The sequence below is a fragment of the Anopheles funestus genome, chromosome X, assembly GCF_943734845.2.
Source record: "Anopheles funestus chromosome X, idAnoFuneDA-416_04, whole genome shotgun sequence".
Taxonomy (NCBI): Eukaryota; Metazoa; Arthropoda; class Insecta; order Diptera; family Culicidae; genus Anopheles; species Anopheles funestus.
Genome location: NC_064597.1, coordinates 15434708 through 15458906, shown reverse-complemented (window position 1 = coordinate 15458906; position 24199 = coordinate 15434708). Strand labels below are relative to the sequence as shown.

Genomic DNA, 24199 nt, shown 5'->3' with positions numbered 1-24199 from the left:
ATTTCTTCCTGCCTATATACAGTGGAGCGTCGATTATCCGGGCATATTGGGACTCAATGGTGGCCGGATAATCGAACACAACGGATAAAAGGTTCACAAGGTTTGGTTGACAGGTATGCATTTATATAATACATTTTAATATTTGATCTTATTTTTCCTACATTTAAGTAGGTTTCCTAGCTGTCCATGAATTCTAACAACTCATCAGCGTATTTGGCAGAGTTTAAATCTATAGGGGTTTTCAGTCACTCATCTTCTGATTCTGAATTACATTCATCGTCCGTATTGTATCTTGTTTCTATAAAAATACCTGTGTCGCTTTTGAATTCGTATCCAGGATAATTAGAATCTATTAGTATCCACTGCTCTGCGCTTTCCTCGCCCACATGTTACAAACATAATAGTTTTTGAAGATCCTTCCGATTTTTAGTTTATACAATCCTTCAATTTCCGAAATTTCAAGACCGAAGTAGAGCTACATCCGGAACCTTCTCTCAAGTCTGAGCCAATGAAAATACGGTATCAACAATAGTCACTTTTTCCAGAAACCTCGCTTCGTGTATTTGCAACCTTACTCTTATTCACAGTGTACACATGTGTGTACGTCCTGTTCTTTGGAAAGTACACACGAGTATAAACGCACCTCAGATCTCAAGCATTAAAAAAATACATGGCTGGATTCGATATAAAACTGTCATTTCAGAAGCTGCACGGATAATGAGACAGCCGGATAAAAGGTACCCGAATAATCGGCGCTCCACTGTACTAACAATGCATTCCGAGACTGAACAGTAAACGCCAGATGAAAGAATTAGAATGAGTTGGATTCATTTCTTTACGTTAGTATTAAGTCAATGTGCTTAATTGGGTTTAGACGGTTTTACGTTGGACGGATTTACGAGGACTCGGATTTTTCGTTGTTCGATTCTTTGATTGTTATTATTACCGCCAGTGCGCGAGCATGTTCGCCTGAACGTATTACTTTTTGCTTAGTTCACAATTCATATGTTTATCTCAACGCACTCCCGAGTCTGTTAATGTTTATACGTATCGCGCTATGCCCTGCTTCATATTGCTTAAAGTTCTCGCATACGCTCCTGTCTTGGGTGGCTTGTTTCGGCAAGTGATAAGCAGTTTTTGCAGGGTCAGAAGTAAGCAATGCTCAGAAATTCTTCTTATCTTCTTAAAACAATGACATTTTTAATGCTAGCTAATCTAACCCATTATTTTTCATGAATTTAATGTGTAAATACATTTCTCAATGGTTTCGATAATTTAGAATTGATGAACTATAAATTAGGAAGGAACGTCAGGAAAAATCATATGTTAAAAAACAAACGAGTGCTTACTTTTTAGCCTCATAACAAAGCGTAACAAAAAATAAGCAAAACAACTTTTAAAACAAGTAACAATTAGGCGTCTATAATTTGTGTATGAGCTGGGATGATAAAACACGAAAGTATGATAAAATTTATTCTAACCGTTTGATTCTTGCAACCGAACCAAGCGGAAATCACCTCCATAAGTTGGAACTTCTTGTGCCTTGTGGCTATTGCACATTGTTAGTCATTAAGTATTAAGAGCTTCTCGTTCACATCCACTATGTGTTTCCTTCTGTGGACACTCGAACACTGCAATAAGACACCAGCAAAAACTTCGTGCACGCGCGTGCACGGGATGAACGAAACCGATCGAGTGTTTGAGGTATTTTGTTTTTGCCAATTTCTCATCAGTATCGTGCCGTCCGGGTTTGAGTGGTGATCGGTTGCAAATCAAAAATCATCTCCTCCCGCCGCGATAACGTTTGCTCACGGCTTAATCTATTTCGAATGTCCTACGGTTGGGTGTATGTGTTACGCGCGTCAATCAGGTTCGTTTGCGGATGAATTCTAATCAACTTTGTCCGTCATCGAGCATCCGATCCGGTGGTTTTTGAACGAGTGACCGTCTCTAGCGCCAGTTTGCACAAGACAGACGTGATAGGATGTTGCTGTACTCGTGCGGATGGATGGTTGGGGTGTAATCGGGAAGTGGGAATGTGTGTGTGTGTTTGTGTGTTTGTGTGAAGATAAATAAAATATCCAACCCCAGTCGGTGCGTGCCTACACCACACGACCCGGATGTGTGCGTGAGTAAAAGGGAAACGTTAAAGTGTGAATGGTGCTGGTTGCGGAGGATAGATAGGATGAGGGTGGGTGTGCAGGAGGGAAGGAGGGAATGGGAAGAGGTTAGAAAAGGAGGTGTGTATGTCCATCCGAACCCCGTACAGCACTACCCCTTGGGCGGAAGTAGGCTGTCATCGCGTTAGCGTTAGCGATCGGACCGAAACGACCTCAACATCCGGCAGCAGAAGCACACAAAAGCCAGACCTCCCCAGGTCGGCGCGACGTTAGCGCAGTGGAATGATGGAAAGGGGCACAGCACACCGGAAACAGCGACTCACAAGTTTCCTCGAGGTTCCGGTCCGGTTCGGAATCTCCATATTTAATGAATTTAGTATGACAGAGAGAGAGTGAGTGTGGAAGAGCCGTGCACGTTATTCCTTTTTATTCTGCCGGGCACGCAACGTTTTTCCAGCAAAACGTACACGGCACGCAAGGACATTGGCAAATTGGTGGTGCGGTGCTATGCGGTTGGATGATGGAACCGGGCACAACGAAAACAAAAACAGAAACGATTCGCACTCTTTCCACCATCTTCACCAGCCAGCGTTTGGATGGGCCCTATTAGTTTGGGCTATTTCATCCGTCAAATATCCACACGCCGGTTAACGAGCTGTTGACTGCGTGTAGATCACGTTCCGCCACTTGCCACACGATTGCCATCGCTGGCAGCAGCCGTGACAGGAGTAAACGGGAGGAATACGTTAGAAGATGTTTAACTAAACACACACACACACACACATCAACACACACACATGTATATATACAACACACACGAAGGCACAATCCCCGAAATGGACGCAAGAGCGAAACGCAATCGACTGACCTGATGTTGCATCTTTCGACGCCAGAGAACGTGTCCAGGCACGTACACAGTAAAGTTCCTACGGGATAGGGTGACGCTAGTGGGACGGTAGGAGAGGAAAGTACAACTTTGGTTGAGGACATCCGGAAGCTTATGAAATTAAATCACCGCCAGTGCACTGGCACCCTGGTCTGGGAGCAGCACCTGGGAGTACTGGTTTTGTCTGCCAGTGCGAGTTCACGCTAGCCAGACGGTTTTCCGCACACCGGAATATGGTTCTCGCCTTCCCAAAAACGAGAAGTGAAAAAAAAAATAAAAGAAAAATATACTCTATCATCCTTCTACCCTTCAATCCTCCTCACGCCTCACCACCTGATGTGCGTCTGTGCAGTGTTGGGAAAGTTTTGCATACTTTTTCGTACTGTTTTTCCAACTGGGGAATGTTTGCAGTTGTTTAAAGGTTTATTTTGTGGGGGGTGTTGCTGAACTTTAAGAGCGCGGTACCCGGTGGCAGCAGCATAGTAGTGGGCACGCAGTGTGTTTGCCAGCATTCGGTAGTGTGTCATCGCAACAATTAAGCAAACGAAAACACTGCAATACGAATCGTTACGGTTGGATTATAATATTCTGTCACTCACCCGGTATATGGTGACTGGTGATTGACAGTTTACATCACAACGCGTCGATTCCACTGTCATGGTTCGGTTTGTTTATTATGATGATTTCTTGTTTTTCTTTTAATGTTATTTTTATGACATTTGATAGCTTACTACAAAGCGGGATAGGTATATTAGGTCGAAAATGACTGAAACACTATTTGCTTTGCTATAAATGGGGTCTGCGATGGTTTTAGTAAGCTCTTAAATCTTAAATTAAATCTTAAGAATTGAATTGCTAACACGTTGATATAGCCAGTAAAATAAGTTTTATGCAATATGAAACTATTTATTCAATTACAGTACCTAAGTATGTTATTGAAGAATTTGTATAAAATTTTCAATTAAAATTGTATAATTCTTTATAACTAACAACTTTAAAGTCTCTTAACGTCGAAAGACAAATAAAAAACTGAAGAAAAATATAATGCACCATCTTAAAATAGTAATGCCTAAAGTTATGCAATCTGTATTACAAAATCGTTTTATTTAAAAATATTTTTTTTGTAATTTTAATATTGGTTATTTGTCGATTAATTGTATGAAATAAATTTCGAAAGAAGAAAGTACATTTCCTCTAACAAGAGATCCGTATCTTGGACAGTATTAGAAATAGTAAGTCTAACACGTAAATCCGGTAGTAGTGATGAAAGAATCTTCATCCTGCTCCGCCTGTCAAGCGTAGACTAGAAGTATTCTTGGGGGAACTGTGTTCAACATGTTGCAACCCTTCAAAGGTCAAACACCTCCCAGCCTGTATTCCGTTGGTGTGAACGGGCTTATAATTTAATATCCCCGAATTATGAGGTTTTTATTAAAATTAATACTAATTAGACCCGTGCGGCTGGGTGTGATGACGCTGCCGGGGGGCGGGTACGGTGTTTTATTTATTTTTGTAACCGGAACACGGGTCATGATATCGAGAACTTCGGGGAGCGGGGGTTTGTATGAATTCAATGTCGATTTTCTGTTCAAAAACCACCGCACATACCACTGGGGAACGGAGGGGGTGGGAGGAGAGGGAGGGGGGAAACCCAACCGGGACCGTTTGCCGCCTATGATGAGGTTGTACAACACATATTCCAACCTCCCAAAAAACCCCTTGCCCGTCTCGTTGATTTGGTGGCTTTAGTGGGTCCCGATATGATTGCCCACCCGCTATGATACAGTCGTTGAGTGTACACCCGTACAATGATTTCGTGTGCGGTGTTGTCGAGGTTTGATACCAGAAAACCGAGGGACGGCAATGCAAATTATGTTTCTGTGGTCAGTGAAATTTGTTCGGGTTTTTCATCCCCTTGCATCACCCTATCGTTAGTTTCCTGCCAATGCTCGTCCCCGGATCGTGTGATGACTAACACGCTGGAGGTGGGAGGGGCGGGGGATGCATTTTATCTGTGTGCGAACAGCACCAAACCATCCATCCGCAGCACGCAGAGGCTCGTGCACGGGTGAGATGGGGTGAGTGTTTGAGTCTTTACCCAGAGGAGCGAAATTCGATGAACAGGAAATGAATCTGGCTTTTCGGTAGCGCATGTGATTGCTAGGTCTCGTGCTGAATGGTGGCTTTTTCCCCTTTTTCTATCTATACCCAAGCCTGCCCGAACCCGGACCGTCCGAAACCGTGGCACCGGTGGCATCGCGCTCAACAATAGCATTCCACCGGTGAGCGGTGTGAGAGACGATGTCCGTAGCGTGTATTGAAGTTGCACAACACACCTACAAAAACACACCGGATGTGTGAGCTGTGCGTTTTTTGGGTCGGTACTGTGGCTGTGTGTGGTCGATCGAAAGGAAGGTGCCTTCATTCATTAGCATCAACCATCAGCATAATCATCATCGTCGTAGCAATCGTTTGCTATTTTTTGTTGTTGTTCTCCCTCCCCCCCTTTTTGGGTTGTGATGTCTAAAGTTCCTTTGGCAGAGGTGTGTTGTTCTTACAGGCAAAAGGTGAGCAATCATATTGAAGCACCTTCATGGGAAGCAGAGCAGAAGGGAGGGCGGTTCGTGGGTGGCGGGGAGAGAAAGAAAGAAAGCCGGATATTGGAAAATAAGCCCTCCGGGTTGTAGAAGGATATTTCTTTCCGTAACACCTCCCCCCCCCCCCACACCGCTTCCACCCCCATAGCCTGACCGAATATGGAATAGTACTTCAAGGTGTCTCTCAAGTTGGGGCTTTAAAACATCGTACGAGTCTGTGAGCACTGAGGTATCCACTCCACTTTTAGGCAAATCGATTCGTTCTCAACTTTGCACACTTTAAAAACTGACTTGCATCATGCCCACAAATTTTTACCAGTCTCAGATGCAAAATGGAAATGTCTGCCAATGGTCGGTTGTATGTTCATATCGGATGCACACTATCCGTTAAACACTGTTTACCGTAATGCTTTAAACCCAAAGTAAAAGGCAAAAATCCTTCCAAAATGAATCCACCTTCACCCTTCCATCCATGGGGTAACTGGTTCGAATTTACATTTCAACATTTTGCCCTGATAGCTGGAAGATAAAAGTAACCCTTACTTACCGTGTCCTAGCGCTAGCAGGAAGCAAACGTTCAGGAAGATTCTCGGATGCATGACTGACATGACTCTTTACCACCTGGACGTCTCGTTTCAACTATTTTACCGATTTTTTTTTTACTTTACACTTCACTTTCCTGCTCTAGCAGCGCATCAACAGCTGCTCACACTGCTTTCGGGCACGGCTGCTGCAAAATTCGTCGCCAACGATCACACCTCGGCCACACATTTGTGTGCAACATTCGAACACTCGTCACTTTTTAACACTAAACGTCACCAACAAGCAATTTTTGCTTGTTTGTTTTTGTTTTCTTCACTTGTGTAATGAAGTATTTCAGTTTCCGGCACACGAAGGATTAGGTATCGTTCTGTGATCGTTCTTCATAGTCGAGAGTTATGTGCGTCTTATTAAGTAACAAATGTCATACGCGTTGCATATCCTGCAGGGGTAGTTTACAGTATGTATTTAATGCTTACGAAAGAGAGCATAACTCCTGTGTTGAATTAAGTTCTTATTTTTAGCAATCTCTTTTTACAACACTTTTACACTCTTACAGTTTAGTGGGAAATGTCTCCTAATTTTACCTTATATTTAGTTACTTCTAATGTTCTATGAAAAAACAAAGAAAATTGCATCCTAATACTGTTTTACTGTGTACAAGTAATTGTTGTCGATAATACTTTGTTGTTGTTGCAACTTTTGTAATTGTGCGATTTTGTTTTCTCAAATAGTGAATACATAATTTCACACGGCATAACTTACAGGTGCAATCACAAAAATATTTGTGCACACTTAAGCACTTTACGCTAGCGTGCTTTACTGTGCTCCGTTAGCATTGTTTCGCCTTCAAATTTTTCTACTTTAAATTCTTCTTTTTTTTCAAGTGAGTTTATATAGCTTTTGTAACTCATTTTCCGGTGCACCTTCGTTACTGGCATAACCTTTCACTACTGGTTGCATAACCGAAGTGGATTGTAAGCGAAGGGGGGAGGGTTAAAATATTTTTTCTCAAAAAATTAAAAAAAAACACACATATCTCTCCATACCTGACACAGCAATGCAATCAACTTCAACTAGCCAGACACACACACAGTAAACGATGAAAAGGAAAATAAATCCATCCCCGTGTGTAAGCGCAAAAAAAGGCGACCGAAATAAACCGGGAACGCTTCGGACAGTACGCTTCCGCTAGTGGTGTGTTATATTTTTTCTGATTGCTTCATACAGCAGCGTGTGCACCGCTTGGCGGGCTCTCACCGTTGACCGTTAAGCTACCGGTCTTAATTAATCATCTCAAATGTCACAATTCACTCCTGGTGACACACACACACACACACTTTGTGGAGAAGGGTTTTGCTTCTGCATTCTCACCACCACCAACGCCCTGCTCGCCCTTTCAGTGGCGGAATTAGTCACGCACCCAGTCTCGCATTCCCGAGTCCCGGCATTGGCACGAGTGACCAAAAGTGAATGTTGCAACGACAAAAAAAAAACACAAACTCATCTCTGCTCCGTATCCGTGTGTCAAAATGCACCACACCGTCGTGTAGCGTCGTGCGGCCATCGTGTTTTATTTTCTTGATATTTTTTTCTTGAAATTTTATTCAATGCTTTTGTTACCGTTATCCTTTCAACCAACACACCGCACAGAGTGGACACGCGGGGGTAGGTTTGATTTAATTCTTCGCGCTTGCAGTTCAAATAAAAGGAAGCAAAAACCAAAACGAAAAAAAACTAAAGAAAAACAACAACACAGAAACACATTAAACAAGAGCGCAAATTCTTGTGCAATGATGAACGAAGCAGGCAGAAAATGAAACGTTTAACCTCTTCATCATAATTATCGCGTTCAGCGTTGCTTTCGCTAGCTGATGGGAATGGGGCTTTGCAGCACAGTTCATTATCACCTTTCCTGTATGCGCGAGGGGTAGGGGATGGAGAATGAGATAAAATAACCTCGGAAAAATTGCCGTTGTTTTCTTTTCCCCTTTCACCTCCCGCGTGCAATGTTTTCTCCTTATTTTCTGTTCATTATTTATTCTACTTCCGGCGAGAGCGCACTTTCGTCCCCAAACTCGTGTGCTCGGTCTGTGGTGTGACATAAATTCGCCTCCACATTTCTACAGCGCATCCAAACCTGTATGTTCCTTCCTTCTTTTTTGTTTCTTTTTGGGTCTAAAGGCTAAACCACGAATGCTAATACCGATCTTGGGAAACAACAACCGGCAAAGGACCTCGCAAATAATAATATAGTGCAAAACGAAAAGAAAAGCAAAACTAACACCACGATGAAAAAGACACGTTTCAGACCACTAGAACTAAATCTCGAATAAAAGCACATCGAGAAACAAACACACACACACACACAAACTCAGACAGACACAAAAAATAAAGAAAAAATTTTTAGAACGACAAGTAACAAAAATCAACAGAACTAAATCAGAACGACACGTTAGTTTTTTTCTTCTTCCTTCCTTTCGTTTCCTCGTTTGGTGGGAAAACGTGCTGGTAGCAAAACATCGAAAGTATGGGATGGAAATATGCTTCCCCTTCCCCGCCCTCCTCCCCACAATGTGAAATAGCTCAAATATTTACTCAAATCCTTTTCCGAGATGTGCCGAAAAATGGTTTCTGGTCGATTTTTAGTTGTTGTTGGTTTATTTGACTAAGGTGAGAAATTTAAAACCAGAAGTACTTGTGAACGGAATAAACACAAACCAGCGTAGCAAGTAGCAAACAGAACTGAAGAGTTTACAAAAAAAATACCCCTCCGTGTTCTGAAAACATGCAAAACGGTGAAGTGAATAAAATAAACTGTTAAAACCTTTCCTCCACTCATGGAACCCGTCTCACGAAGTTGATTTGTTGGAAAAAAATACATGATAGAAGTGTATGCAAAAGGTGAAACAGTGTGAAATTATGAACTCTGAGGTAGAGAAAGATAAAGAGAGAGAGAGAAGAAAACAGAGAAAAAAAACCTTAAACTTTTCTTCAGGTGACACACCGAAAGAAATAAATAAAACACACATCCAACCCACTGACAGCACACAGTTTATGATTATATTCTTGCACTTTGTTGGTTCACACGTGTGCATGGTGGGTTTGATGAGAGGGTGGACCAAAAATGCATTCGAAAAAAGGGGTTTGTGTGCAGATTTGCAGCTTCTGGCTAAATTGACACACCTTTCGTTAGCGCTTGTTGAGCAGCGGTTACGCCCCGTTTAACATCTTCCACTCGGCGGTCTTATCGGGCACTTTTACGGAACTGATAAAGTGATCATTGTTTTATATCATTGTTATTCGTTTTAGACCGCAATGGGTTTAGCAATATGTATAGCAATAATAAGGCTTAATTAGTTTGGGATATTTATAAAAGGAAAGATCATGTGAAATAAAAGAAAACAAATTTTTTTAAAAAATAAAGTATCCCATCAGGTGGTCTCTCTCTCTCTCTTCTTGGTTTTTAACGACCTTACAGGTCACGCCGGCCATTTCTGGCTTACTAGACTTATTTTTATCACGTAGCCGGAAAGTCAGTCCTTGCTACGGTGGGACGGTCCGGATGGGATTTGAACCCGGTCCTGCCGTGTGGACCCGCGCCGTTTATCAAATGCACCACTGGGCCGCCCCAATCTCATCAGGTCGTAAAGAAGATATTAAAGAAAATCTGGTAAAATATTAGATTAAAAAATAAGGTAAACCTCTTTGCAATGGAACAATGTTCCGATCAAACACGGTCCCATGATTAACTCTCATTTTGTATATTACTGTTAATTTTTTTTGCGGACGAGCATACGTGATGCGATCGCAACGATGTTTACTGCAGGGTTTTCAACACCAAATATGAAACTGTGAAGGCTATTTTAACAACCACAGAAAGGTGTTTATCATTTGTTGAAATGATTGTTTATCAAAATGAAAAAAACTTTTTTGCCAATAAAAACTGAGCTTTAAGACCCTGTATTAATTAAATAGTACTGATCGTTTGATTGGTTGCTTGCGGTAACCTTATAAATTACAGCATGATTTGGGACGATCACTTACTCTGTATTCCGTGAGGGACAATTCCTTTCAACAAGTCTTTTAAAACTGGCGCAGTAATTATTTTACGTAGGTCCTTACGAGAAGCCATCACTAAAATGCACAGTCGTACGGTCGTGATGTAATTCTTTTTAAGTTTTCACTGTTCAGCAAGGGCGCCATCGTAAGAATGGAAAAGAGTATATTAATATTTTTTGTTCCATTTGTTTTCTGAAGTATTTTTTCTCTCGGTTTTTTTCCATTGTTGAGTCTTCGCTTTATCTTTTCAAGTGCATGCCTTTTGCATACGCGGCTGGTGAAACAATTTTCTACATCGACGCCAACCGTCCTTCGTTTATGGTTTGCGAAAAAGTATGTTTGGAAATAATTTTTCCAACGGCCCCAGGTACGGGACTCCTGTCATGAGTGCAGGATCAAATACAAACTGGTACACATGCGATCACAGCGCAGCGTGGATTGCCAATGGTTTCCATCATATGCACACATACATGTGCGCGCCTGCCAACATGTTCCGGAGCAGGAGTTTTCCCTCCCTGTTATTTTTTTTTGGTTGTTTTCAACCTCATTTTTCGTCTCATCCGGCAGTGGTCAAAAGTGGCACCACCCGATGTCTCGGAACTCGGTAATTCGTTAATGCAAAAATATGCGAAACAATGGAGAAATTTAATTAAGCATAGGATCGCTATGAGGCTGGCGGTAGGGCCCCATATTGTCAACCTTTCTGTGTGGCTGGGTCGGTGGGATGGAACCGGGACCCAGGGGGTCGTTACCGTGTTTTTGTAGCTTTCAAAAATTCGTTTATTTGCGGTGCAGTATTTTTTTATCATCGCTCACCACCGTGCCCATAAGCATCCATCTCGAATCCGGACGGAAGGGATCGTACATGAAAAGGACAAAATCCTGTTTCCCACTTTACGTCCAATCCTTCGTTTTTGTGCTGTTTCTTCTTCTCCCTGCTGCTTCGTTTAGCTCTGTTTTCTTAACAACGCATTGCATTCGCTTGCATTGGCTTTTTTGTTGTTGTTGTTGTTGTATATTTTGTTTTATGTTTCACAGCATGACTCGTTGACGTTGATGCCGCAGCAATTATGTGGTGGGCTCAGTTTTCTAAGGGGTTGTGGTGCTTGCATCAATTAAATGAATGCACTACATTTTCGCGTCCGTTTACTTTCTTTTTTCTCTCTCCCCCCCCTCGCTTTCTTGGCGTTTTCCAAAACCCGTTCCTAAAGGCCAAGGTGTTGGACCATTAGGAAAGCGTTAATAGTTTCGTTAATTTTAAGCACAAAATGGCGCCACCTCGCGTTGTGTCGCGAATGAACAAGTAAGATGTATTGAAGGCAAAACAAAAAATGACGACGGGAAATTAAAAAAAAAGATGGTGTGGTACACGGTGCATATCCGGCTGTTGGAATTAATTTCCATTATGTGTTGAAGGGTGTTATTTGGCGGACGGAAATTAAGTGCCATTGTAGTTGAGGTTTGGTTAAATTGGTTTTAAAAACGAAAAACAAAAGCAACGGCCAAAATGCTTTTGTACACTTGAAAAAGAAAGGAAAGCAAGAGGTTAAAAGATATATACGGTTGAAAGAGAAAAAAAAATCGTGGATTTTGTATACATTTAAATTTTATTGCATTTTATAAGATGCGCAATTGTATAATAAAAGCAAATCACTTGAACAGAAAAAAGAAAAAAAACCACTCTACCGATCGTAAGTGCAACTTTCATCCAAAATCTTCTAAAAGATATGCACAGAGTAAACATAAACCACTCAAACACATTAAATTACAAAGATCGTAAAGCAGAATAGTGGAGTATGAGAAGAGAGGTGTGAACAAATATTGCGTTTTTTCTAACACTGATTAATACTAGTACACTGTCAGCATTCGAGTTTCGTGAATTTACAATAAATTCAATCGATCGAACCACTGCTCGAACGTTCCTTATCCTATCGTTGAACTTTTTTCCCAGCTTATCAAGGCTGAGAGCTCGTAGAGTAAAAGCTCATGATGTAAAATAGCACAAACGGCTGCGTAATGTGTGATACGATCGAATATACAATCACATGCTCTCAATGTTTTAAACATTAAAACTCATTTATATTATGTAACAGAGGGGTTTCCTTTTTTCGCGATCTTAATTTTAACATGAAAGATTATCACTATCTATGCTAAAAAAAATGCACACCGACAGTTATGAAATGTTCATGTTTTGTACTTTTCGTGTCGAAATTCACATTCACTAACATAAGCCGCACATTGCGATCGTTTGTGGAACGATCGAACAGTCACGGTTTGCGAACGGTTTTGATTGGTGACTTTTGAACGTTCTGGACGCAAGCGACGGCATTAGTTGATCGAAGAAGCAAAGCACATTCACACCCACAATTTTGTCATCATTTTGTAACAACTAAACTGTTCGTTTCTGCGATTTGGGCCATACGAAGCGATCGAAGCGATCATTTGAAAAGGCGTTACTGGCTTGGCCATGCACACGATCTTACCGATCATTCACATCGTTGCGTGGTGTTTCGAATGTAACGTAAAAAAAAATCCTCCCGACACACGCACTAGTCTCGCGCGCACACCATCACACGTCCTGTTTGCACTCTGATAGGACGTCCCGAATCTCCAGTCCACAATTCGCGTCCGGTGCGGTTAACGGCAATTTGCCAACTGACTGACAACGCGTTCCGTCGCAGCTGGTGCTTACAGTCACTGTTCTAGGTTGTACCCGAGTTGAGAGTGGTCACCGGCAACAAGAGGCTAGCCAGGATAACGGAAGGGAATGGAACAGTGAGCGCTGAACTTGTGCGACGAGAGCGAGAACACTGTCGGTGTCTTCAGTGCGTTATCATTCGAGCAGTTCGTACCAGCATCGTTCGAGCACTAAATGGAGAAGCACTGCACGACACGATTCGTTGCTGGTTTCGGGCGTCTGCGCAATGTGGCAACGGCAACATTACTACCACGCTACAGACTGCCCGTGATCGAACATTTCCCCTACACAGGTGATGGCTATTCGGGTTTTGGATACTTGAGTATAGTTGTTTTTTGTTCGGTAATACTAGCGGAATGAATGAACATGAGTCGTATTGCCAGTTCGTTTGTTATCATTTTTTCTCCACGTTCGTACACTCCACGTGGGCTTTGGTGTAAAATCCGAACACTTGATACGATTATTCGTATCAGCCGTTTTACCGTGGGGTTACGGGTTTTTGGATGTGTGTGAGATTTTTCTGTTGTTTGCACTAATCAAACACAACAGATTTGTTAATCTGTCTTCGATGGGATACTGATTTACAAGTCACAAGTTAGTGTTGTTTGAATGTTTGACTCCCAAGATTCCTAGACCACTTGGTGAGAAACATCTTCTTGGTATGCCGTCTTCAGTCAGAATGTAGTATCGGCGAATGGAAAATCGATTGACTGCTGCTACCACAACGGGGCGGGTTTGGTGACCCGACCTGTCGATGTTGCAAACTCGGCCCTACCATCTTAGGGTCAGTAATTGGAAGTTAATTGGGTTGACCGACGGGCATCATTATCCTTATTTCTTGCGCAACAGTATAATCTGTGAAAATTCCTGGTACGCTAAGAAGACTAGCGCACGGTCACGAAGTTGATTGATCGACCATTTCTACCGTGCCTGGCTGTAATAGAAGACACAACCAGTAGTCGAGTAGCATTTCGTTTTTCCCACAAAACCCAGCACACCGTTTCGCTATGTGTGCTTTACGTGGCTGGTGTAAGTCTGTGCTACCACTGCTCTGTCTGCAGTATCTGCAGTACCGTACCGCACTGGCCTGGGAAGGGATGGGACTGCTGCAGGTGCATCCGCAACAGCAACATACAACACCGTGCTACATGCGCTATCACCAGGCCCGTCGTTCGCAAAACAAATCGATCGACTTCGAGAACCCTTCGGTGTTCGAGCTGCTCGCTAGCAACTACAGCCGCGAACGGTCGCCGTTCTTCGAGCTGCTGCACCAGCACCGCGACTGTATCGCACTGTCCTACTGGATCAACAACGAACCGCAGACGAAGAATTTCAAAGGGTCGTTTAAGTTTGCGTGCGGCGTCCACGAACTGCTGCACATCAACCTGATGCACTGGACCGTGTCACCGAACGAGTTCTGTCTTTCAATGTTGTACGGTGATCGGCCGCTGGAGCAGTTCGGTTGTGCCGCGCTCGCCATGTCACAGCTTCTACCGATCACGATGCAGGCGAGCGTCGGTTCGATGGTGGCACTGTCCCAGGAAACACCGTCCAGCTTCGACTATCTGCTGTTTCAGCGCGTCACACGCTACCCAGACATGCTGGAGACTCTGCGATACTTTGAGCAGCGCTACAACATCTCGAAGAGTGTACTACAGTCGCGCAACTACTACACCAGCGTTCATTGGTTGCGCTGTAACTGTGAGTCGATAGTGGAGAGTCTCTCCAAACTGTACCAGTGTCTCGGCATCAACCGGAAGCGCACACTGTCGGTTGGCTACGGAGCACGCAGTGTAACGGACGATATGATGGTCATGGCTGCGATCGGTATCGGTGGTGGCGTTACCTTCTTTCTGTTGCTAAAAATACGCTTGATCTGCTAGATTGCCAGTGTTACCGTACGCGAAACATGAGTTACAAAAACCGAGCGTTAACGGCTCGTTGCAGTGTGAGCGTTACTCAAACAATAAATCTAAAACGTTATACAGCATCTCATTGGGGAGCATGTAATGTATCACCCAACCGGGCGAGGGTGGGGAGTAACATCACCGATCAAAATGCAACAAACAACCCCTATTCACACCGTCTAATAGGCGCAAAGGATAAGCGCTAAAAGGATTATATTGGTGTCGTTACACAATCCCCGGGAACATTAATTTCAGTGACTTTCCGGCGTTAAACCACGGCCGCATTACCGGATGGCAAGCCTGGGCGGCCTTTAACGCATCGAGACTAATAGGCGCGCCTCTGCTTCAATGCGATAAAAGAAGATCGTGAGAAGAAACAAGTTAGTAACAAGCGAGCGCAAACTATTGCTTCCCTTGCTTTGCAAAAAAAACGAGCTCGTTTGGGAAAAATTTGAAAATTTATCATCTACTTTTCGCTTCCTGCAGGGCTTATATCCACTTTATACGGTTTCTCGTTCGTACGGCAACTACCGAACCCGTACCACACTCGCAACAACGTTCGCATGCGACAAAATATCCTACCAGTTCCACGGGAACCCTCAAGAAGCTCATCTCTTATCCTCCAATAATGATAGACGTTAGACGGTTCGCTTCCTTGTTCGGCTGGTTGGTAGAGTTTATGGATTTGCGTTATTGTAGCCAACGGGCGTTTCGCTTCCTCAGCAAGAAATGTCCATGGAGAGGGAGGAATGTGGAGGAGGAAGTTGAGCGAATGACGATCAGGAAAATATAAACCTGCCACTCCCGTTTTGCCTGCTCTTACCATCACCATTTTCGACCAAATTGCATCCTTTCCGTACCACGCCACAAGACCTTAAAGGAGGTCTCTCGCTCCCCAAGTCCCAAGTTGCAGCACAATGGCGTGTTGTGCACCACAACACACCCACACACCCACACACACACACACACTACAACCCCCGCCGTTCTGCTCTCCCGATGCAGCACTCGTTTTCATTTCGCGTCCTTCAGTGTGCAGTTTCTTGCAAAACTATTGCAGCAAAAAAAAAAGGATGTAACAGTATCTACCGTGCCACGTTTCGGACGCTTTTGCTCATCCACATTGTCATCCGTGGCCGAGAGTGTACGGGAATCATCTTCGTCATTGCTATCATTATATGCCTGTGCCAGTGTCTTTCTGTGGACAGAAAAAAACAGAAGTGAAATTCAAAGCGCCAAACGAGAAAGAGGATGCCTTGGATTGCGTTGCATTCTCTAGTGAAATGCTTCAAACTTCTACCTTTTGCTGCTGCTCCACTGGTTTGGAGAGTAAGTGCATTGTGCTGCCTTGATCTCCTACTGTGTGTGTTTGTGTGTGTGTGTGTATGTATTTCGTAAACCAATTTCATGAATAACAATTTTCCTTTCCGTTATGCAATCTTATCCACACTACCGTTTGTGCTTCTTGACCCGGTAGCGTGGCGAAATTCGTTCTACCGAGTTGTTTCGAAAAGAAATCCACTTTCGGATGTGTGTGGGTGTGTATGTGTATACTGGTGGTTTTTCTCTTACTATTCCCTTTGTTGTTTACTATCCTCCTCCGGGAGAATATGTTTCTCGGATGAAGCTCGGGATGAGACATTTTATTTTTCCCACACCACCAAGGGAAATAAGATGACCATCTGAAACAAGAACAGTAAACGAGAAAAGCTTGCGGTGACGTGACCAGGATTGCATTCGTTTACGCGTAATTTCCTCACAATTAACGAACCCACTTAGGGGTGTTTCACGTTCTAAAGGTTGGATACCGATTTCGGTTTAGCATCGTCTGTTGAGGGTTGCATGAGTAAAGATACTACGTTGTAAGTTGGGGATCGTTTATTTGTCGTGCGAATCCCTTACCTCACTAAGTCCTGTTCTCACTCTTACTCCCTCTTACCGAGCGGTGCACAATCGATTAATCATTAACCGATCAGCACACTTAATGCTCTTTCCATCACAATCTACTCGCACCAAATTGATCAACTTTTTAAGACATTTCAGTTCTTTGCTCTGACACGGTGATGAACAGCTGTCAATTGATTAAAAATTATTTTAAAAGAGACGGGTTTCACTTTTTCTTACTGTTACAAAGACTTTGCCGAGTGATGGTTATACTGGATAGAAAGTTGAAGCATTCAAACGACGAAAATGAAGACTCGTGAAACCTTTCGTGCATGTGTGCTACCGGTCATGACATTGAACTTACATGTTATTATTTTTTTTTACTTCTTAAGAACGGCCTGGCCGTATCAAAACTTATTTTTCCACGATCTTGCTACGGTTGGACGTTCCGGATAGTATTTGATCCCCAGTCCTGTCGTGTGGACTGGCCCCGTTTATTACATACACCACCAGGGGCGGCCCTCAGAGTTATTAAAACTATGAAATGATAAAGATCTAATTTTTAATTATTCTCGTTTAAAACATAACTCAATCACTCTAATAGAATGACAACTGTTTGATGAGTAAAATGGCTCGAGGTTTGATTTCGTTTTCGAAAAAGGTTTTATTACTGCCCAACGAAACTACTTCCAAATTTTAAATCGAAGCCATTGCAAGCCCGGAATGTACACAAACCATTGAATGCATAAAAGTTACCCAAAAGCGCAACTCATTTCTTCTGCTACCGTGTCCAAATTATGTCTACTCGAAGAGGAATTTGTGGCGTTTTCAGCGATTCTTCTTTCTTCTTTGACGTTGTGATCGTGGATCGTGAAGCTTCAGTAATTTTATTTTGGTTAACACGATTTTTAAACGATTTCATACGCGCATATTAAGCAAGTTGCTTGTCGCGTTTAAAACTTTCATACAATTCTAAGAGAACTTTTAGGTTGTAAATATCTCTCTACATTGTAGGAGTGGGTTATTTCTATGACTCATTGCTACCTTACTTTCCCTCAATGCGGATGGTTGAAACTATTTAACTGTTTGCTGTTGTGGTTGGAATGCTCCCGGTGTATATGTATCAACTCGTGTAGTTAGACAACTGAACTAACTGATTAAGAGGATTATATTGTGTACTAGCTTACCCGGCAAACCTTGTTCTAACACAATCTTAGGAAATGAAATGTGTGGTGCTTTCTAGAACCAACTGAGCATCCAAATAAACATTTTTGACACATTTTATTCATTCATTTGTATGCACTTCGTGTGTATTCTTCAAAGTAGTATAGCTCACGGCACTGGAAATGCTTTATCAACCATTTAAATGTCTGATATCAATCTTCGATCAATTCAACTTTCATCACTTGACATGGAATGGCACGTACAGGTATGCTCTTTCTGTAAAAAAGTTACATTTTGTAATTATCTTCCATAAGTCAATGCAGTTTCTATTAACGCTCGAAACAGAATGAGATTTTATTTTTGACATTTGTTTGACATTTTGACAGTCACGATATTTACGATCAAGGTGATATGTTTTTCAATCAAGACATGCGTTTTGTAATTAAAGTTTTCTAGCGAACAGTGTGAATGTTCAATTTTGATCCGTGTGGTGATTAGAGAAAATCGTTGATCAATTGAATTTTTTTAAATTACCTATTACTATTCTTGATCAAAATGATATTCCTGATAAAAGCAATTTCTTCTTCTTCTGTTGTGGCACTGCTTCTCCTTTTCTGGCACTTGAGGAGGTATTTCTGGCTTTCCTTGACGATTGGGATTTAATACCTGGTCCTTTCGTGCATGGCGTCAATTCCAGATGCAAATCACTGCACAACATTTTTTAATTATTCACACACTTATCTCGCTTTTTATTTACTTAACACTCACTTTACGTTTTATTGAATAAAATTACACAAATAAATCGTCATGTGTACCTACTTTGATTGATTTATTCGTTAGAATTTCAACATTATTCGTGTTGAAAAAATGGCTGTGTCTATGTGATGTGCTAATAATTGTCAAAACCCCCGAAGGAAGAATCGGAGAAGAACTCATAATATTGACCAGAGGCCACCTAGCGAAACGAAAAGTAGCGGTAAACCTATTCTCATACCTAAGGAACGTTCAGTGAAAATTTCATACAAATCGGTTCAGCCGTTTAAAAGGAGTTTGCACACTAACACCGCGACACGAGAATTTTATATATGTATATAGATTATACAATATATGACTTTCAGTAGCCGACTACACCCGGGATATGGTGTCTTTGGACGGTTCGGAGAAGGAAATGACTCCGATACCAATTTGAATTATATTCTATCCCATTACATACAACTAGTGATGGGAAAAATGAATTTTTGGCCGGAATCGATTCCGGCTAGTTCCGAAAATTTTCGGAATCGATTCCGGAAAGTAGGTCCGGAACCACTTTCCGGAATCGGTTCCGGAATCGATTCCGACTCCGGAATCGGTTCCGATTCCGGAGACGATTCCGACTCCGGAATCGGTTCCGGAGTCGATTCCGATTCCGGAATCGGTTCCGGAGTCGATTCTGGAATCGGTTCCGATTCCGGAGTCGATTCCGGAATCGGTTCCGATTCCGGAATCGGTTCCGGGATTGGTTGTTTTTTGTTTTCATTATTGTACATCATTCCATGCGCGCTGTAATAATGTCGCTTCCAATGTTTATGTATGTGAGCAACAATAGATAACGAAGGTTTTTACCATTATAAATTTGAATTAAAATTATTTAATTCCCGTTGATAAAAATATCGTAAGGTTCGGCTTCAAATTATGAATACCATTAAGTTCTTAGCTGAATTAGCTTATTTCTGGACTATTACCACAACGCTTGTCAACAATTTGATTTTACAAAATTGGTATACGAAAAACAATGTATAAAGTTACTGTTTTCTGTTCTATGCTAAAAAGTGAAAAATGTTCGGATGTATTTCTGGCTTTTGTTAGCTCTATACGCTGATCTGGGTTGTGGAAAGAAAAGGAATAATGCAGAAAAATAACACAATTGATGACTTTTTTTATTTAATAGCTAATATTTTTAAGCAACTATCGGATGTCTTGCTGTATGACGATTTATTGAATTTCATGCATTCCTTTCTTTGCACAACTAATAATAACACGCTCGAAACATTTTACGTTTGAATTTTCTGTTGGTTTTTTTATTTTATTCGAAATTCATTCTTAATTGTTTTACATGCTTTTCATGTTCTTACATTCTACTTATTGTTTTAATAATCTGATCTAATAATAATAATATATATATATATAAATCTATGTACAGCTTTATTTTGTTAAGGTTTGTGTTAATTCGATATTCATTTCGATGTAATTTCAATATTTTACAACTTAGATTTAAAAAGTAGAATAGAAGAAATAATGTATCACGCAACGTATCACGCATTATAGGTTTAACCTATTCCACCACTCTTTAAAACCACGAGAAAAAATTATTAACACGGAGAATAAACTTCATTCTATCGTATAATTATGTTGAATAAACACCATTTCCTTTAGTTTTTGCGATGTTATTCGGCTGCGCTTTTCCGTTAAAATCTGACCTGTTTTTGAAAAAATACGTTCACAAGGAACTGAAGTTGCTGGAATAGACAAATATTTTTTTACAAATCTGTGTAAGGTAGGGTATACTTCTCCCCGGGTGTGCCACCAATGCAGAGGATCTTCTTTGATTTTAATTTTTTTATCAGATAAATATTTATCAAGTTCAGAGACGGCAGATATTCTTGAGTTAAAGTTAGTAGTGGGCCGCTGTACATGGGATTTAAACACTTCCCAAACATCGTTTCTACCTGTGCTTTCTTCGTCTGAACCTTCATCGGAATCATTTGCATCCGATTGTAATGGGATTAGTCTGCTAACTAATTTTTCGTAGGTAGATTCATACTGCGCAGTATCTCCTAAAAACCCTTCCTGTTTAAATCGCGGATCCAAGATTATGGAGCTACAAACAATTTCAGAGTCAAAGATCGTGTTAAACCGTTCTTTAATACCACTAACAATTGCTTTGGATAGGTCAGATACTTCCTTGCACAAGCTTTCTTTCTTAATTTTTTCTGAAACCTGTTTTAGTAAAGATCTTATAAGGACGCCCATTGTTGAAAGCGTAACTATTTTTTCACCTATTATTTCATTTGTAATAGCATTTACTATTTCAAGAACACTTGTAGCCTGTTCTATTATTATCCAATCGTTTTCTCCCAGCTTTGATTGAATATTGATAGCAGCAAGACAGGAAACCAATGGAATTCTATTTTTTTTTAATCTGTTTAACATTTCATACGTAGAGTTCCAACGCGTCGGACAATCTTGCTTCAATTTTAGGGGAGGATGGTTTAAATTATTTTGCATTTCTATTAACTTTGCAGTAGCTTTAGAACTCTTTTTGAAGTGCATTACAACATGTTTTGCTTCTTCGACTGTTTTTTTAATGTTTTCATGAATAGCTTTCTGCACTACCAAATTCAGCGAATGAGCACTGCATGACAAGTGTTCTATGTTTAGTATATCGGCGGTCGCTCTCATGTTAGCAGCGTTATCCGTTACCAGAATAAATATTTTTTTTTCAATGTCAAAGCTTTTTGTGACCGATTTTATCCAATTGGCTAAGTTTTTTGCTGTATGACTTTGCGATACCTCTCCGCACTCCAATAAGTTTGAGCATGTATTATTATCCTCATTAATGTAGTGTGCCGTCAATGCACAATAACTTGTGTTGTTTATACTTGTCCAGGAATCTGCCGTTAATGCAATGGTTTCTGCCTGAACTAGTCTTGTTTTCACTTGGTTAAATGACTCAGCATATAACCTTGGCAATGCAGCGTTTGCAATTGTCTTTCTACATGGCATTTGATAACTAGGGTTTAGAGTTTTAACAAATGTTTTAAAATAATGATCTTCAACTATCGAAAACGGGTAGTACTCTTTACAAATCATTAGAAGTAGAAGTGAATCTAACTTTTCCTTACTTTTGGCGCATATAGGTTTTATGGACCGAAAATAGTTGCTTACGGTATTTGAAGTAGTTATCGGGTGTGGTGTTTCTTCTAATATCGGTTCTTCTGCAGAGGATGTGGACGGCTGCTGTGTTCTGTACTTTGGTACAGTCGGATGCTTGCGATCGATGTGTCGTTTTAGGTTTGAAGTTGAGCCATTGTTAAAGTTCATAACACACTGACAATAGCGACACTTTGCTCCTCCTTCGCATTTTAGGAAGTGCAGCCATATATCACTCGTTGGTGGCATTATATGTGATGATTTAAAATTGCTGAAATGTAAGAATCATTGTTAAAGCTCGATACTTATCTAAGCATTTGATTGAAACCAACAAACACACAAAACGACGCATTGAAAACTTACCTATTAATCTGCGGTGAAATATAATGGTACTCGTTGGTGCCTGAAATGCACTTTAAATTCCTGGAATGTAGGATTCATTGTTAAAACTTGATTCTGCTCTAAGCATTCGATTGAAAACTACAAACACACGAAACGACGCAATGAAAACTTACCTATTAATCTGAGATAAAATATAATTATTTTCTTGTAGTTTTGTTTGAAAATGCTTTACTTTGTTGGTTTTAGAATAATTATATTGCTAGCTGCCAATTCACAACACGATGTCATGCCAATTCTGATAAAACCGATCCACGCGCCAACGACAATAGAAAGAGTCTTGTCATGATGAAAATTTACAGTAAACTTTCGACATAGTCATACGTGGTCAAAATTTCTAAATGAGAAACACCAATAGCTCGGGGATATGCAATTATGTTTCATCTAGACAAACCGTCAATAAATGATTTTATTATTCACTGTATATAAACATCATGTTAAGTTCCAAAATTAGAATTTATTTATATAAAATTGCTTTTTAAAACATCTCATTCGCCAAATTTGACCAAACATGACATATCGAAAGTTCGATGTTCAGACCAAACGATCAGGCTATCTGTCAAAATCATCATGACAAGACTCTTTCTATTGTCGTTGGCGCGTGGATCGGTTTTATCAGAATTGGCATGACATCGTGTTGTGAATTGGCAGCTAGCAATATAATTATTCTAAAACCAACAAAGTAAAGCATTTTCAAACAAAACTACAAGAAAATAATTATATTTTATCTCAGATTAATAGGTAAGTTTTCATTGCGTCGTTTCGTGTGTTTGTAGTTTTCAATCGAATGCTTAGAGCAGAATCAAGTTTTAACAATGAATCCTACATTCCAGGAATTTAAAGTGCATTTCAGGCACCAACGAGTACCATTATATTTCACCCCAGATTAATAGGTAAGTTTTCAATGCGTCGTTTTGTGTGTTTGTTGGTTTCAATCAAATGCTTAGATAAGTATCGAGCTTTAACAATGATTCTTACATTTCAGCAATTTTAAATCATCACATATAATGCCACCAACGAGTGATATATGGCTGCACTTCCTAAAATGCGAAGGAGGAGCAAAGTGTCGCTATTGTCAGTGTGTTATGAACTTTAACAATGGCTCAACTTCAAACCTAAAACGACACATCGATCGCAAGCATCCGACTGTACCAAAGTACAGAACACAGCAGCCGTCCACATCCTCTGCAGAAGAACCGATATTAGAAGAAACACCACACCCGATAACTACTTCAAATACCGTAAGCAACTATTTTCGGTCCATAAAACCTATATGCGCCAAAAGTAAGGAAAAGTTAGATTCACTTCTACTTCTAATGATTTGTAAAGAGTACTACCCGTTTTCGATAGTTGAAGATCATTATTTTAAAACATTTGTTAAAACTCTAAACCCTAGTTATCAAATGCCATGTAGAAAGACAATTGCAAACGCTGCATTGCCAAGGTTATATGCTGAGTCATTTAACCAAGTGAAAACAAGACTAGTTCAGGCAGAAACCATTGCATTAACGGCAGATTCCTGGACAAGTATAAACAACACAAGTTATTGTGCATTGACGGCACACTACATTAATGAGGATAATAATACATGCTCAAACTTATTGGAGTGCGGAGAGGTATCGCAAAGTCATACAGCAAAAAACTTAGCCAATTGGATAAAATCGGTCACAAAAAGCTTTGACATTGAAAAAAAAATATTTATTCTGGTAACGGATAACGCTGCTAACATGAGAGCGACCGCCGATATACTAAACATAGAACACTTGTCATGCAGTGCTCATTCGCTGAATTTGGTAGTGCAGAAAGCTATTCATGAAAACATTAAAAAAACAGTCGAAGAAGCAAAACATGTTGTAATGCACTTCAAAAAGAGTTCTAAAGCTACTGCTAAGTTAATAGAAATGCAAAATAATTTAAACCATCCTCCCCTAAAATTGAAGCAAGATTGTCCGACGCGTTGGAACTCTACGTATGAAATGTTAAACAGATTAAAAAAAAATAGAATTCCATTGGTTTCCTGTCTTGCTGCTATC

At 40.8% G+C, this 24199-nt stretch overlaps 1 protein-coding gene across 1 annotated transcript in view; it reads right to left on the bottom strand.

The window, feature by feature from the left end:
- LOC125770640 (carbonic anhydrase-related protein 10) overlaps positions 1-13848 on the bottom strand; it is a 43561-nt gene extending 29713 nt beyond the window's left edge. The window contains exons 1-2 of the mRNA XM_049440536.1: positions 12689-13848; positions 6151-6585 (exon numbers count right to left, since the gene is read on the bottom strand). Coding sequence (XP_049296493.1) covers positions 6151-6211 — 61 coding nt within the window. The 5' untranslated portion in view covers positions 6212-6585; positions 12689-13848. The remainder of the gene's footprint in view (positions 1-6150; positions 6586-12688) is intronic.
- Between the last annotated feature and the right edge of the window lie 10351 nt (positions 13849-24199).